Here is a 17307-nt window from a genome sequence, read left to right as displayed (position 1 = left end):
TACTGCGTTCAATATTGGTCGCCGTACCTCAAGAAGGACATGGCAGTGCTTGAGAGAGTCCAAAGGAGAGCAACGAAACTGGTAAGAGGGCTGGAACACTGCCCATACGCCGAGAGGTTGGATAGGCTGGGGCTATTCTCTCTGGAAAAAAGGAGGCTCAGGGGAGATATGATAGAGACCTTCAAGATCATGAGGGGCATAGAGAGGGTGGATAGGGACAGATTCTTCAGACTGAAGGGGACAACAAGTACGAGGGGGCATTCGGAGAAACTGAAGGGAGATAGGTTCAAAACAAATGCAAGGAAGTTTTTTTTCACCCAAAGGGTCGTGGACACTTGGAATGCGCTACCGGAGGAAGTGATCAGGCAGAGTACGGTACAGGGATTCAAACAGGGATTGGACGGATTCCTGAGGGATAAAGGGATCGTGGGATACTGAGAGAGGTGCTGGGATGTAACACAGGTATAGAAAGCTAACCAGGTAATAAGTATAGAAACCCAACCAGGTAGTGCATGTGCAAGACCGGAGGGTTAGGACTTCGATGGGAAGATAAAACTCAATGGGAAACCAAGGTGGCAAGGGGGCCCCTTCTGGTGTCTCAGACAGGCCGTGACCTGTTCGGGCCGCCGCGGGAGCGGACTGCTGGGCAAGATGGACCTGTGGTCTGACCCAGCGGAGGCACTGCTTATGTTCTTATGTTCTTATGATGGGTATTATACCTCATTGCTACCAGCAGGTGGAGACTGAGATCAAACTTGTATATCAGTTTAGCATCCCCTCTACTAATCCAGTCTGCCGAATAGCCAAGCAGAACCTAGGAAAATTCTTAACTGAAAACAGTAAAACACACTCCGAACAGGAGTGGAGAAAACAACAAATACTTATAAACTACTGTTGGAACATGTGTAGAACAAACCTGGAATATAAAACATCCCCACAGCTAGCTGAGCAACAGCCGCTGTTCTTACTTCTCCCCGGCCCTAGAAAAATACTAGAACCCGCAGAAAAATTCAAAAACTGCATGCAAGCAAAAACCCACAATCACCGCACCAAGACAGATAGGGGGGGGGGGGGGACTATACCGGTCTACAAGCTAACAGAAAGAAAATTAGCAGGTAAGAACCTACAGTATTTTTTGCTCCACAAGACATACCCTAGATTTAGAGTAGGAAAACCAGAAAAGGAAAAAAACCCATTCTGAACCAAATTGTGTACTAATATATACCAGGCTCTGCACCCAGCCCCCCTTACTTCCTGCCAGGCTCTGCATCCAACTCCACACTTCTTGCCAGGCTCTGCACCCAACTCCACACTCCCTGCCAGACTCTGCACCCTGTCTCCTCTTCCAGCCAGGCTGTTCTTTTCATTTTTCATATACACACAGCAGATAAAAATTATCAAAACTGACACATTTTGATCACTAAATTGAAAATAAAATCCTTTTTCTTATCTTTGTTGTCTGGTGATTTCATGAGTCTCCTTCCTTCCTTTCTTTCTTCACTCAGGCCCAACAATTGTCCCTTTCTATTCCCTCCCTCCCATGTCTCAAATTCGTGCCCCCTCCCACTCACTGCTTTCCAGCCTTTGTTCTTCAACCTACCTCCCTCCCAATGTCCCGAGTTCGTGCATCCTCACTGCCTTCCAGCCTTTGTCCTTCGTTCTCCCTCCCTCCCATGTCCCGAGTTCGTGCCTCCTCCCCCTCACTGCCTTCCACCCTTTGTCCTTCCTGCCGCGCCGGAAACTGCCTTCCTCCGTCCCTGCCGCGCTGAAGCCTGCCTACTCTCCGCCGATTCCTCCTCCTCTGGCCCAGGTCCGCCGCAACTCAAAAAAGGTAAGGGATGGCCAGCGTGCAGCGATTGCATGTCGCTGGCACACAAGCCTTCTCCCAATGTCAGCACGCTGGCCCTTTCCTTCTTGGAGTTGCAGCGCAATGGCGGCCAGCAGGAAGCAGCGGCAGTGAGCAGGAGCAGCAGGCAGGCGGGTGACAGTCAGCCCGCGTACCCCCAATGAATGGGACATTTTGAAAAGATATAATGGGGTGGGTGGGGGTGTTTTTAAAAAAGTTACCTTTGCTTCATAAGACGCAAATTTTGGATGGGAAAAAAGTGCGTCTTATGAAGCAAAAAATACGGTATTTTTTCCTTCTGTATCGCTTGATAGACCGGTATAATTCCTTACAGATGGGACACACCAAAGCAGTACCAATCAAGGGTGGGACCCCTGAAGGGCCGACACCAGAACACATTCACCGAACATTGCATCCCGATGCGCTTGAGCATCAACACGGTAGTGATGGACAAAGGAATGCAGAGAAGAACAGACTGCAGCCTTGCAGATATCCATTGGAGGCACTAGAGAAGACTCAGCCCAAGAAGCTGCCTGATCCTTAGTGGAATGAGCCTTGAGAAATTCTGAAACAGGTTTCTTCTTCAGAAAATAAGAAGAAGCAATAGTCTCCTTGATCCAGTGAGCAATAGTAGCGTTATAAGTGCCATCCCCCTTACGAGGACCCGCTTCTGATCTCCTGGGTTCTCTGCACATAAGAGTGAAGGACCCGACTGACATCCAACTTGCGCAGCTGTCTCTGCTCAGAACAGCCCTCCCGACTACCCAACACCGGGAGGACTACAAATTGATTGACATGAAAAGGAGAAACTACCTTTGGCAGAACGGAAGGAACAGGCTTCAAGACAACCCGCTCCCTAGAAAACTCCTTGCTTGCAGAATCAGGCCCCCCAAGAGGATCCTGGAATTCTCCCCAAGGGTCCAGGTCCTCATCAATTAAATCTTGCTCCTCTGAATAAAAATCCTCATCCCAAGAGACCCTCAGGTTTTTGGATGAGAGAGGAATAGAGGGGGGCAAAACCGCTGCTGTGTGGGGCTGCGCCGGGGAAGATGTTGAAGGACCCCCCCCCCCCCCCCCCCCCCCCCCCGAGACCCCTGGAGTGGACATGGAATCTCCTGCCACCAGCACATAAGATTTGCAAAGTGCTAACAAAAATTCAGGGGGAAACCTCTCTCCGGCTGTCCCAAGGGACTCCCTGCACCAGCAGGGGACCTTGCCATACCTTGCCCCTGTATTTCCAGAACAGGGGGAAGGTCACCAGAGATAACTGAAATGAAGGAGGAGGTTACCACCAAAATCAGACCCACAACCAACAAAATCAGAGCTCCTGTGGTCTGTCACATCTAAAAAGCCTGGGACTTTCCTGATGCTGAGGCTGAGGAACCGACCGAGACGAAAAGAGAATCCCCAGCTGTTCCGGCGGCAAAAGAATCCTTTTCTCCCTGACCGTTGGCGGGTGGGGAAGCCTGGGCTTCCCCGCGATCCGAACCCGACTCACGAGGTACATGCGGCGGGGTGCCCTGGCCGCCGGCATCCACTGCCAATGAGGCCTCCCCACTGCTCCAGCCTGCACAACGCTTGCATAGGCTGGCTGTGAGTACCTCGCGTCTGGAGCACTTTTTCCCTTTAAAAGTGCTCATTGTGCTGGAAAAGCGCCCTTGCTGTAAGAAAAGTGCCGGTTAGTTGAGAAACACATAGAAAAAGGCAGTTATAAAGGGAAATTAGCCCTTTAGACTGGCACACCTCAGGATTAATTTTTTTTTAAATAGAACAGGCTCCACGGCTATCAAAGCTGGAGGGCTGACCAACCAGGGGGCCAGGCTGCTGGCTGAGGCCCCTCTACAAAAATGTAGTGAGGTGGAAGGTGTGGGGAGGGACCCAGCACGAGACCTGCTGGGTTTAACACCCCCGAGGTCGGATGGATCCCCAAACAGGACCCGCCCAAGCTCTATCCAGCACAAAAAGGGGAATCAGGAGTCGAAACACAAAAATCCAACAGTGCTAAGAGGGGAGCCGAAATTAGCCTACCACCTGCTAGCGGAGACTGAGGAAGACTGGATTAGTAGAGTGGATACTATACTGATATACAAGTTTGATCTCAGTCTCCACCTGCTGGTAGCAGTGAGGTATAATACCCATCCGTAAGGAACTATACCGGTCTATCAAGCAATACAGAACTAAGGGTTGAATGCTGGCTAAAACTTTTAGCAAGTGAATAATGTCTTTTTTTTTAGATATTTGATATGGGTTTCTAGGGAAGAAAATGGTGACTTGCATACCGCCTTTTTCATTCAAATCTGACATTTAAAGCGGTAGGCACTGGAGGATTAAGTGACTTGCCCAGGGTAGAGAATGACACGGTGGTGGTTTACCTGCGGCTACCGCGTTTAGCCGCGGGTAGCCCGCCAAAAACGGGGAATGAAAATTAGCAGCCTCTGCGGGGACGGGGACAAGGCCATCACTGCCCCGTGGAGCGGTGAATGGTCTTGTCACCGCAGTGAGGCATAAAGGATTGTGCGGTTCCCGCAGCCCCCACCCGCACGCCGGCTCGATCATTTAACCAGCTTTCCTCTCTCCACCTCACCTTAGTTTGCCGGCTTTCTTTTTTGGTGACCGGAACGCTTTCAAAAGAGCCGCGCATGCGCGGCTGCTCAGTATTCAATCTTCAGCTCTGACCCAACCGGAAACAGGAAGTTGCAGCAGAGCAGAAGATTGAACTTTGAGCAGCCGCGTGTGCGCGACTCTTTGAAAGCGTGCCAGTCGCCGAAAAAGAAAGCCGGCAAACTAAGGAGAGCTGGAGAGAGGATGCTGGTTAAACGATCGATCCGGCGTCCGGGTGGGGGCTGCGGGGACCGCGTGTTCCGGCTCACACAAGGAAGGAGGGGGTGATAGGGAAAAAGATTTTCTTCCTTGGAAATAGATTCTGAAGTGACCTCATCAAAGAAGACCAGCACCAAACGTACAAGAAATCCCTTAAACAATGTCAAAAGAGCCCAAAATAGAAAACTGCTATTGCCTTGAGACTCCATTATTGAAGGAATCAACTTGAAATCACAGAAGAGACAGGAAAAGGTTAAATGCCTCATGGAATCCTCAGGTACAAAACACAAACCAAATTGTGAATGAAATCAGAGCAGACAGTAAGAATTATAAAATTAATGTCATTATCCATCTGGAAAAAAAGGCGTACTAGAAATAATGCCTCAGCAATACAATTTTCAGAAGTTCTATTTGCTCATGGTAAGGGAGAATAGAGTCTGCTAGTGATGGTGGAGGACTGATAGAAGATATGAAAGAAGGGTGGTAGAAAGGAACAGATGGTAAAGGAGGGAGGGAAGTGTGGTGGTGGAAAGGAATAGAACAGACATTGAAAGAGGGTAGAGAGGAACAGACCCTGAAGGGAAATGTAGAAGGCAGAGTGGGGAGAAGACGCTGGAAGGGAAGAAGACAGATGCCAGACTATGGGGGAGTGGAGGGAAGAAGATGGGTGCTAGACCAATTGTGGGAGGGGGTGAAGGGAGAGGCACAGTAACAGCAAATGGAAGACGCAGAGAGAAGACACACAGTGGATGGAAGGAATTGAATGAGAAGATGTGGAAACCAGAAACCAACAACAAAGGTAGGAAAAAAAAAATTATATTTATTTATTTATTTTTTGCATTAGGATAAAGTAGTATATTAGTTGTGTTGATAAAAATTTATAAACAAAGCCCTGCCAGCTGAACATCTCTTTCTCTAGTTCAGCAGCAGGAACTTTGATTTATAAGAAAGGAATAAGCTAAATATTACAGTACTAAGGCTTATATGGATGCAGCGGGGACAGTGACGGGGCGGTGAATGGGATGGCAGTGGTGGTGACGGGGCGGTGAAAGGGGTGATGGTGACGGGGCGGTGAAGGGAACGGCGGTGACGGGGCGGTGCAGAGGATGGTGGGCCGGGAACGGTGCAGTGACGGAGACAGATTTTTTTCCCCGTGTCATTCTCTAGCCCAGGATCACAAGAAACAGCACTGGGATTTGATCTTACAACCTTTGGGTGCAAAGGCTGCAGTTCTACCAGTGAGCCACACCTTCTAGGACACACCTCTGTATTAGTATTTTTATTTATTTATTGTAAACTTTAAAACTTTGGCTGTATTAAGTGGCATATAAAGTAACTAAATCAAATGTGGTGGCATAATTTTCAGCCTGGTATATTGCAAGAATGTGCACAACTCTTCTTTTTGAGCTTCTGTTGGGAGTTTGCTTCAGATTATGTAGATGTTGGAAGGTGAACACCAGTGGAGCTAGAAATATCTTTCAACAATTCATCCTTATTTTAAACATATTCCATCCTGCAATCAGATTCAAAATTGACTAATCTACAGGAAAAAAAGTCAACTTTCTAGACACCATATATTCTATCAACAATGGATATTTACAAGCATCTACCATTAAATCTTGATTACAATACACACTACAGTATAATGCAGACTCTGAATTTTGAGTCTTACTGTAAACATTTATAATCTTAACTATAAATACACACCCCAGATAATAAAATTCAGGAATACATATAAAGGGCAATAGAGTATTTATTGGATAAAAGCTGGTGCGGAACCTTGTCGAATACCTTCTGAAAATCTAGATATACAATGTCAACCGGGTCTCCCTTGTCTATCTGCTTGTTTACCCCCTCGAAAAAGTGCAGCAAGTTTGTCAAACAAGATCGTCCTTTGCTGAAGCTGTGCTGACTGGTCCTTATCAGTTTGTATCCGTCAAGGTGATCAATGATGCGGTCTTTTATCAGCACCTCTATCATCTTTCCCGGTACCGAAGTCAGATTCACCAGTCTGTAGTTTCCCGGATCTCCTCTCGAACCTTTTTTGAAGATCGGCGTAACATTCGCAACTTCCAGTCTTCCGGAATCCTTCCCGATCTAATCGACAGATTGGCTATTAGTTGAAGCAGTTCAGCTATAGTCCCTTTCAGTTCCTTAATGACCCTCGGATGGATGCCATCCGGTCCTGGGGATTTGTCGCTCTTAAGCCTATCAATCTGCCTGCATACGTCTTCTAGACTAACTGTCAACCTTGTCAGTTTCCCGTCTTCGCCTCCAGTGTATAGCCTGTCGGGTTCCCGTATGTTGTGTATGTCCTCTTTGGTAAATACAGACGCAAAAAATGTGTTCAGTTTATCGGCGATGGCTTTGTCCTCCTTTAGCAGTCATTAGAGTCTTGTCGATTATAGACTATAGTAATAGCTTTACTAGCAAGCTGTCACAAGCAACTCCACAGGCTCCACATACTTCAAAATACAGCAGTATGTTTAATCTTCAATTTGAGGCAAACAGACCACATAACGCCTTAAGGCACATATTGTTTTTGAGCTAGGTTGTTTTTGTTTTAATAATAATAATTTTATTCTTATATACCGCCAAAGCCATATAAGTTCGAGGCGGTTTACAGCAAGAGGCGCTGGACAATCAGTGAAGAGGTTACAATCAAAGTTAGCAATACAATCTTACATAATAAAGAATATGAAAGCTAAAAGGTTCATAGGGTTACAGGATTGAATAAGAAGTGGTGAGTAGATTCTTAGTTAACAAATCGATTGAACAGACTTGTTTTTAATAGTTTTCTAAAATTGAAGTAGGATGAAGAGTGTGCGAAAATGTTACTAAGCCATTCGTTCCATTTGCCTGCCTGGAAGGCAAGAGTTCTGTCCAAGAATCTTTTGTAGTGACAGGCTTTTATTGTTGGATAAGTGAACAGATGAATTCTTCTTGTGGGCCTAAGATAATTTGCCAGATTGAAGTGGGAACCCAGGTAAGTGGGAGCCAGACCAAATATTGATTTATAACATAGACAAGCGAACTTAAACAGGATTCGCGCCTCTAGGGGCAGCCAATGGAGTCTTTGATAGTAGGGGCTTATGTGTTCCCATTTTTTCAGCCTAAAGATCAGTCAAACTGCCGAATTTTGAATAACTCTGAATCTTAGAATGTTTTTTTTGAAGGAACCCAAGTAAATAATATTGCAATAATCGAGCAAGCTCAGGATGGATGATTGAACCAGTAAGCGGAAGGATAGTGCATCAAAGTATTTTCTGATGGTTCTGAGTTTCCATAGAACCGAAAAGCATTTTTTAACTAGTAAGTCTGTGTATGCATTTAGAGTGAGGTGGCGGTCCAAGGTGACTCCCAGGATTTTAATGGAGTGGTCAATAGGGAAGTCCCGACCATTCAGGGAGATCAAGGAGTCTTTGATTTTGTCATTAGGGCTTGCCAGGAAAAATTTAGTTTTGTCGGTGTTGAGATTCAATTTGAATTTGGTCATCATCGTTCGATTTCATTTAGAATGGATGATAGATGAATCTTTATCTCGGAGGTCAGAGAAGTAAGGGGAATAACAATGGTGATATCGTCAGCATAGATATAAAATTTAACCATTAAGCTATGTAGTAGGTTCCCCAATGAGGCAAGGTAGATGTTGAACAATGTGGGGGAAAGAGGAGAATCCTGCGGGACTCCGCAAGAGTTAACCCAACTAAAGGATATTTTATTGTCACTGTAGACTTGATATGACCGTTTGCTCAAAAAACCCCAAAACCATTTTAATACGTTACCTGAAAAACCAATTGATTCCAGACAGGCAATCAGAATAGCATGGTCAACTAGATCGAAGGCACTACTTAGGTCTAGTTGCAGGATAAGAGCACTTGTACCCTGGCTGAATAAGGTATGGAGGAAGTCTGGAAGTGATGCCATGAAAGTTTCGGTGCTGAATCCGGAACGAAAAGCATACTGATAGTCATGCAGTATGCTAAATTTGTCCAGATACAATACTAGATCCTGGTTGACCAGTCCTTCCATTAGCTTGACGAATAGGGGAGTGCTCGCAATTGGTCTGTAATTAGATGTCAGTTTGGTAGATTCTCTAGGGTTTTTTACGATTAGGGTGATCAAAATCTGGCCTAGATCCTCAGGGAAAGTACCGGTTAGTAAGAGAGAGGAAAGCCAATTGTATAGCTTGGCTTTGAAAGAGATTGGAGCGACTTTCATAATGTTTGGGGGGCAGCAATCTAATATGTAGTAGGAAACGGCGTATTTTGCGTAATGTTTGGAGAATTGCTGCCAAGATAGTGTAGTGAAGTTATTCCAGGCCATGTCTACCCTAGGGTCATCTTTGTGTTGGGCAACTGGGTAGTCCAAAAGGTTGGTTGAGGAGCCCGCTAGTTTGGATCTCAAATTGATGAGTTTGTTGTTGAAAAATTCAGCCAGATCATCTGCAGATGGTGGGGAATCAAGGGTAGGACAGGATAAGGCTTGTATGTCATAGAGATTGTTTTAAGGCCATTCATGGCCTATTACCAGGATATTTAATGGATAATTTCCTCTTAAACAAATTAAATCATTCTTTACAAAATATGTTTGCTTTTTGTATTTCCATCTGTCACTGGATGCATTTATAAAAAGCGTCACGATAAGACTGCTTTCTTATCAGGCAGCTATAGGGGATTCAGACATATCCTTTTTTACTGTCCACCTCCTATTTACATTTTAGGAAATTGTTAAAATATATTTAAGAAATATTTGAGTGTTTTAATATTGTTTGATTGTGGAGTTTTTCTTTTATAATTCACTGTTGATGTACAGTCTTCTTTATTGTTTGTTACCCGCATCAAACTGAAAGTTTTGTAGGATAGAAATAAAATTTTTTGTTATGAACCATGTGGGCCTCCATATACTCAGGTCTAGGAATCGACAAAATAGAGCAGAAAAAACTATTTACATTGTTCAATTTGACACGGACAAGAGGACACGGAATGAACTACTACATAGGTCCTGGACTGATGGGCCTCCGCGTGTGTGGACTGCTGGGCATGATGGACCTCTGGTCTGACCCAGCGGAGGCAATGCTTAAGTGCTTATGAAGCTAAGGGGGACAAGTTCAGGACTAATATCAGGAAGTTCTGCTTCACTCAGAGAGTGGTTGACACCTGGAATGCTCTCCCAGAGGAGGTTATTGCGGAATCGACTGTCCTAGGATTCAAAAGCAAACTAGATGCACATCTCCTTACGAGAGGTATTGAAGGATATGGGTGACTAAAAATTACGCCAGGTGTACACCTGGTAGGGCCTCCACGTGTGCGGATCGCCGGACTAGATGGACCGAAGGTCCGATCTAGAAAAGACGCTTCTTATGCTCTTATGACATAGGTGGAGGAAGTGGTTTGGTGTGCAGCTATTCACTTCCTCTTCCTGCATGATCTCTGCAGGGAAGAGGGACAGAAATCGGGGAAAGCAGCCTATTTTGTTGCCTGCACAGAATTCTGCACAGCAAGTGTAAAATTCCTCATATTCAGCAGGAGTGAGGAATTCTGTTCAAACTCTTCATTGTGCAGCTGCACAGAATCCACCAGAAATAACATATACTTCTAACTTGTTCTTCCACAAGAGGGAACCCAGAGGTCTAGCTTTAGCAGCAATCATGGACACAAGTCAAATCTCTTGGCAGGTTACTTCAGGGTTATCTCAACAATCTGTGAACTCCACCATCCCCTCCCACATGCCTTAATACTGTTAGACTGACTCAAGTCCCCAGAGCTCAATATATCCTGAGGGACTTGAACCACCACCTCCCTGCAGTCAAAGTAGTCTGGCTACTCTGGAATACCAGAAAAGCACAGATTCTGGCACCATGCCCCATTCTCCATATCTCCAATTTTATCCACCATCTCCACATTGCTTTTCACTAAGGCACATATGCATCTCTTTAACTTCCTTTTTCATCTGACTGTTCATCAGGGCAAGTCTATTTCATAGTTCCTGTCATCTTAGCAAGCTTGCTTAAAGTGGGCTTCCTGGATATGAGAGTTCTTTCAAATTTAACATTCTGTATAATGCTTCCATCTTCAATGACTCCTCTTAATATCAGGCTACAACATGCATAAAGCTGGGGTGTAGAACTAGTCAAATATGTTTTTCCTGCTTGCTCAAGCTTCTTCTAAGTTAATGATATGAAGTCCATCAGAATTTTACTTTCTGATTGCTTGGAAAATCTTTCAAATCAGTAATCTACAGCACAAGAAAAAATACTGCCTATCTAGCCATTCTAAAGCAGATTTGTTAGGCATAAGATCTGAATATTTTATGTATGCTGACTGCAGGTATATAGAAATCTCAATTTTTTTCTGCTTTCAGCCTTTGCTACAATATGTTCTTCCAAAGGGCTCTTTTGGCTACAATTTTTACTGTCTTGAAAATGTATGTACTGTTGGTCTTTAGTCATTCATTGTTTTCCTCTCCCCTCTGCAACAGAATAGACACAAGGGAAAATTAAGGCCTTCATGGCGAAATAATTTCAACTCTAAAATCAGGATGTGCCAAATACATTTTGCAAGAAATCATCTAATCATTTTGCAAGAAATCATCTAATCAAAAAACAAGTCTGAAATTTTCATAAATAGTTTTAGCCAGGAACACTGGGAAATGTTAAGGATAGGATTTATATAGTATTTACTGGTTTGCCACCTTGATGATTCAGCATGATGTTTTCTGGTTTCAGATCCCGGTAGATGATCCCTTTCTGATGTAAATGCCCCAGAGCCATAGAGATTTCAGCTAAGTAAAAGCTGAAAAACAAATTATTTGACATTGTTAAGTCAAAGCTGTACAGAACGTCTTAACCACTACTTAGCAGTAGCATTTAGTTAGTGCCAAGGTGAGTGCAGGACCCAAGAGTAAATCCCTAAGTCAACTAACAGGCCAATTAACTACAGGAAATACCTAACCCTATCTGAAGTTGCTGAACTTTATAAAATACTATCCTGAGGGAGCCAGATTATTGCTATTTTAAAGTAAAAATGTATTATATGGCTTTTTGGATTTTTAATATTAAAAAGTTCAACATGCACATGACAAACAACTAGCCATTTTTAAGTGATTAATGTCTTCATTTTCACTATATAATCTGAAACACATTCACATAAAATCTATTTGATTTGCTGGGTTTCCCTGTTCTTCGTTTACGGCTTATCTAGTCCCTTGAAACTTTCAGAAAACTTGTGTTTCAAGGGACTGCCAAGCTATAAACAAAGAACAGAGAAACCCTGCAATTAAGTGTATATACAAAGAAAATTATTTGCTGCATTAAAAACATGTGCAAACATGGTACACAATGATGCACTTAAGAGGAAAGACCTCAGATACCTCTTTAAAGAACCATGTTAGATTCTCAATGAAAGTGCATCCAATCACAATCATAGGTCAGGAAATTTTTTTAAAAATTGCTTTGTATTTTTAATCAAGTGAAATTGTTGTGCCAATTTCAACAAAAAAAAGGTTTTATCTTCAAAATATGAAGATACTGGTACTGATTAGTTCCAAAAGAAAAAGCAGCATGCAAGTCCCAGTGACGGCCTTGGGGACTTTTGGCGGTAACATCATTTAAGACCTGGCCTATTTTAACAGAATACGGTTACATGTACATGCTCAAATGGGCATACCCTGCCCCTTCAGAGCACAGAGAAAAAATGGACTGTACCATATTCTCAGAACAGGTAAGAGGAAAACAATAGTTGAAGGCAGAGGGTAGTAGTTCTCACAGCCATGAAAAATCCTATCAGCATATGTATTGCAGATTACCATTAATGCCACCCTAGACTGAAGCTTTGCTCAGTTTATGAGGTAGATTGTCAGGGAGTTCTAGGGAGGTAACATTCCTAGAAGTCATAAATGACTGCTTCTTGGAGCAACTGGTCCAGGAACTGACAAGAGGGTGAGCTATTTTAGACTTGGTCCTTAGTGGAATACAGAGCATAGTATGGGAGATAACTGTGTTGGGTCAGCTGAGAAACAATGACCATAATGTGATTAAATTTGAGCTGATATCTGGAGTGATGTCACTAAAGAAATCTACTGTAGCGGCATTTAATTTTCAAAAAGAATTTACAATAAAATAAGGAAAATGGTTAAAAGGGTCGGTGTCAAAGGTTAGGACTGTAAACCAGGCATGGATGCTATTTAAAAATTCCATCGTGGAAGCTCAGACCAGATGTTTTTTCTTCTATCCACCCTTGCTAATATGTGGAATACAAGAGCCAGCATGGTTAAAATGTGAAGTGAAAGGCTATTAGAGCCAAAAAAAAAAATCCTTTAAAAGAATGAAAAGAAGAATCCAAATGAAGAAAACAACAACAGACATATGCACTGCCAAGTTAGATTCAAAGCGTTGATAAAGAAAGCCAAGAAGAATATGAAGAGAAACTTGCCAAAGAGGCAAAAACTCATAGTAACATTTGTTTTAGGTAATCAGAAGCAGAAAACTTTTGAGGGAATCTGTGGGACCATTGGATATCAAGGAGCAAAAGGGGAACTCAGGGAGATTTTCCATAATCAAGTGAAAGGCCATAGCGGACAGACTGAATGAATTCTTTGATTTGATCTTTATGGAAGAGATCTACCTAAATTGTTAATGGTTTTCAAGGGTGAAGATGTGAAGGAACTGAAAGAAATTTTGATGAACCTGGAAGGCGGACTAAGCCAAATCGACAAGTTAAAGATTGATGAATCACCTGGACCGGATGGTATACTTCCCAGGATTCTAAAAAACCTCAAAACATGAAATTGCTGATCTGCTGTTAGTGATCATTAACCTCTCGCTAAAATAGTCTGTAGTATCTGAAGATTGGAGTGTGGCCAATGCTATACCAATAAAAAGGGTTCCAGGGGCAATCTGCAAAATTTGAGATTGCTAAGCCTGACTTCAGTATCAGGCAAAATAGTGGAAACAATTTCAAAAATCAAATTGTGGAATATGTATACAAACATTATTTAATGGGTCAGAGTCAGCATGGGTTCAGCCAAAGGAGGTCTTGCCTCATCAATTTGCTCGACTTCTTTGACGGTGTGAGCAAACATAGGGATAAAAGTGAGTTGGTTGATGTAATATCTAGATTTTTAGAAAGCTTCTGACAAAGTTCCTCATGAGAGGCTCTTGAGAAAATTAAAGAGTCATGGGATAGGAGGCAATGTTGTGAATTAGCAATTGGTTATCAGACAGAAAACAGAGGGCAGTCATGGCCATTTTCCTCAAAGGAGGAGGGTAAATAGTGGAGTGTCTGTAAACTAAAACTAAACTAAACCTTAAGTTTATATACCGCATCCTCTCCATAGAGATGGAACTCGGCACAGTTTACAGAAACTTTAATATAAGGAACAAAAAACATAAGAGTTAGTGATTATAAAGAGGGTAGCGAGATTTACATTTTTGAGAACAGCCAAGTTTTCAGATGCTTTCGGAATAATTGGAAGGAGCCCAGATTCCGCAGCAGGACAGGAAGGTTATTCCAAAGCTCAGTGATTTTGAAGAAAAGAGATTTCCCTAATTTACCAGCATAGATAATGCCTTTTAGCGAGGGGAAAGATAGTTTAAGTTTTTGGATAATCTGGTAGTGTCAGGTCTTGTAGAATTCCAAGATAGTGGAATTAGAGGAGGTAGAATGCCATGCAAGATCTTGAATGTTAGGCAAGCACACTTAAGGTGAACCCTAGAAATTACTGGAGGCCAGTGAAGTTTTGACAGAAGCAGGAAACATGATCAAATTTACTTTTTGCGAAGATCAACCTAGCTGCAGTATTCTGGATCTGCTGATGTCTTTCTTGGTTAGACTTAGATAGATGGAGTTGCAGTAGTCCAGTCTGGAAAGAATGATTGATCGTACAAGGACAGCTAAATGTTGTTGTTGGAAGCAGGATCTCACTTTTCTCAACATGTGGGGACTAAAAAAAACATTTTTTTTTTTTTACCAGAGTGTTGAGCAGAAGTGAGTGCGATCAGGAATACAGCTTTCCAAGTGAGATACTTGAGATGAGCCTTGTCAAGAGGTTCAAAGGGAGGTTTCATCAATTGAGCCAGAACAACATTAAGATCCCAAACCACAGGAGGCGGTTTAATAGGTGGATGAAGATTAAAAAGCCCCTCCATAAATCGAGAAACCATGGGATGTGCAGAGAGAGGTTTCCCATCCAGAGGCTGATGAAAAGCAGCAATAGCACTGAGATGAACTCGAATAGAAGTAGATTGAAGGCCCGACTGGGACAAGTGAAGCAAATAGTCCCAGACTGACGCCAAAAAGGATGAACGTGGAAGAAGCTGACGAGTGGAACACCAGGAAGAAAATCTAGTCCACTTTTGGCCATAACATTGACGAATGGACGGTTTCCTGGAAGCAAGAAAAACATCTTGAACAGACCGAGAAAATTGAGAAGAGTCTGTTACATAGAAAGGTACGAAGAGGCGAGAAAATGCAGGAGCAGAACAGAGGTAGCTTGAAGTTGCTGGGCGACACAAAAAGGTCTTTCTGAGGGGTCCCCCAGCGAAGAAACACCTGATGAAGCGTGGGAGAATTGAGTGTCCACTTGTGAGGTTGTAGCAGATGGCTCCATTTGTCTGCTAGACAGTTCTGTTGACCCTGTATGTACACAACTCTGAGAAAGATGTTGTGAGAAATCGCCCAATGCCACAACCTGAGAGCTTCCTGACAAAGAGAGTGAGATCCCGTCCCTCCCTATTTGTTGACATAATACATGGCCACTTGATTGTCTGTCCGAACCAGTACCACCTGGTCGTGAAGAAGATGAAGAAAAGCTTTGAGGGCAAGGAAAATCACTCTGAGTTCCAACAGATTGATATGATACCGACAATCTATTGACGTCCACAACCCTTGAGTACGGAGACCATCTACGTGGGCTCCCCATGCGTAGGTGGACGAATCCGTCGTGAGTACTTTCTGATGAGGAATGTTGTGAAACCGCAAACCTCTGGAAAGATTGGAAGAGAGCATCCACCAGCGGAGAGACTTCTTTAACAAAGGAGTCACCATTATATAACGTGAAGGTGGGTCCAAAGCTTGTTGCCATTGAGACGCTAGGGTCTACTGAGGAATGTGTAGGTGAAGTCTGGCCAGGGGGGTCACATGAACCGTGGATGCCGTGGTGACCGAGCAGAACCATCATCTGACGGGCGGAAAGTGTCGAAAGGGAAGACACGAGCCGGCAGAGTCGAAAGAGGGTTTCCTGACGATCCAGAGGAAGGAACGCCCGCATGTTGACAGAATCCAGAATCGCGCCAATAAACTGGAGTGACTGAGTTGGAACTAACTGAGATTTGGGAAAGTTGAATTGGAACCCCAGACTCTGAAGAAAAGAAATAGTCTGAAGGGTCGCTGTCACAACTCCTTGAAGAGATGGTGCTTTGATAGAAACATAGAAACATAGAAATAGACGGCAGATAAGGGCCACGGCCCATCTAGTCTGCCCACCCTAATGGCCCTCCCCTACCTTTGCCCTGTGAATAGATCCCACGTGCCGATCCCATTTGGCCTTAATCAGGCACGCTGCTGGCCTCAATCACCTGTAGTGGAAGACTATTCCAGCGATCAACCACTCTTTCAGCCAATCGTCCAGATAAGGAAACACCTGAAGCCCTTGAGAGCGCAGGGCTGCAGCCACTACGACGAGACATTTGGTGAATACCCTGGGAGAGGCTGCCAAGCTGAAGGGGAGAACCCTGTATTGAAGGTGAAGGCTCCCCACCTTGAATCTGAGATATTTGCGAAAAGTGGGGTGCACAGGGATATGAGTATAAGCCTCTTTGAGATCCAGTGAGCACATCCAATCCCCCTGATCCATGAGGGTCGGAAGTGAGAGCATGCAAAACTTCTCTTTGACTAGAAATTTGTTGAGGGCTTGAAGATCCAGAATGGGTCGCAAATCCCCCGTCTTCTTGGGTACCAGGAAATACTTGGAGTAGAACCCTAGATTGTGTTGAGAAGCAGGAATCTCCTCCACCGCTAGGAGGCGAAGGAGAGCTTGAGCCTCTTGAAGAAGAAGGGGGAGTTGAGAGGGACTGGAATGACACTCTCTTGGAGGGTGATCTGGGGGCACCTGAAGCAAGCGCACAGAGTATCTCTCGTGGACAGTTGTCAGCACCCAGAGGTCCGATGTAATAGTTTCCCAATGAGATGAAAACAGGGAAAGACGACCTCCAATGGGTAGAGGTGAATTCTGCAGGAAGGATGGAATGCTCAAGGCCGGAACGTCAAAAAGACGGAGCCGGTTTGGTGACAGCAGGGTCTGAGGTTTCTGAGAGCGTTGTTGCTGCTGAGGACGTCGAGGAGGAGGTCTAGAAAAGGCTGGAGTGGTCTTCATGGGATAACGACGGGCAGGTGGTTTATAAGCCCGAGCAGTAGGTGATTTGGGCTTAGACATGATCAACGACGCAAAAGAGCGTTCATGCTCTGAGAGTCGTTTAGTAGCAGCTTCAATGAAGTCGTCGAACAACTCATTCCCTTGGCAAGTTGGCAAGGCGGTCTTGTAAATTAGGATCCATGTCTACTATGCGAAGCCAGGCAAGGCGATGCATAGCGACAGCAAAAGCAACACCCTCGAAGAAAGCTCAAAAGCATCATAAGATGTCT

General features: G+C 44.1%; 1 protein-coding gene across 1 annotated transcript in view; it reads right to left on the bottom strand.

Annotated features, from left to right (window-relative positions):
• The window catches only part of RPS6KB1 (ribosomal protein S6 kinase B1), a 142766-nt gene that overhangs the window by 65380 nt on the left and 60079 nt on the right, over window positions 1-17307 (bottom strand). The window contains exon 7 of the mRNA XM_033921296.1: window positions 11360-11460. Within this exon, the coding sequence (XP_033777187.1) occupies window positions 11360-11460 (101 nt within the window). The remainder of the gene's footprint in view (window positions 1-11359; window positions 11461-17307) is intronic.

Source organism: Geotrypetes seraphini, chromosome 15 (assembly GCF_902459505.1).
Source record: "Geotrypetes seraphini chromosome 15, aGeoSer1.1, whole genome shotgun sequence".
In the NCBI taxonomy this organism is placed as follows: Eukaryota; Metazoa; Chordata; class Amphibia; order Gymnophiona; family Dermophiidae; genus Geotrypetes; species Geotrypetes seraphini.
This window is presented reverse-complemented; position numbering and strand designations above follow the sequence as displayed.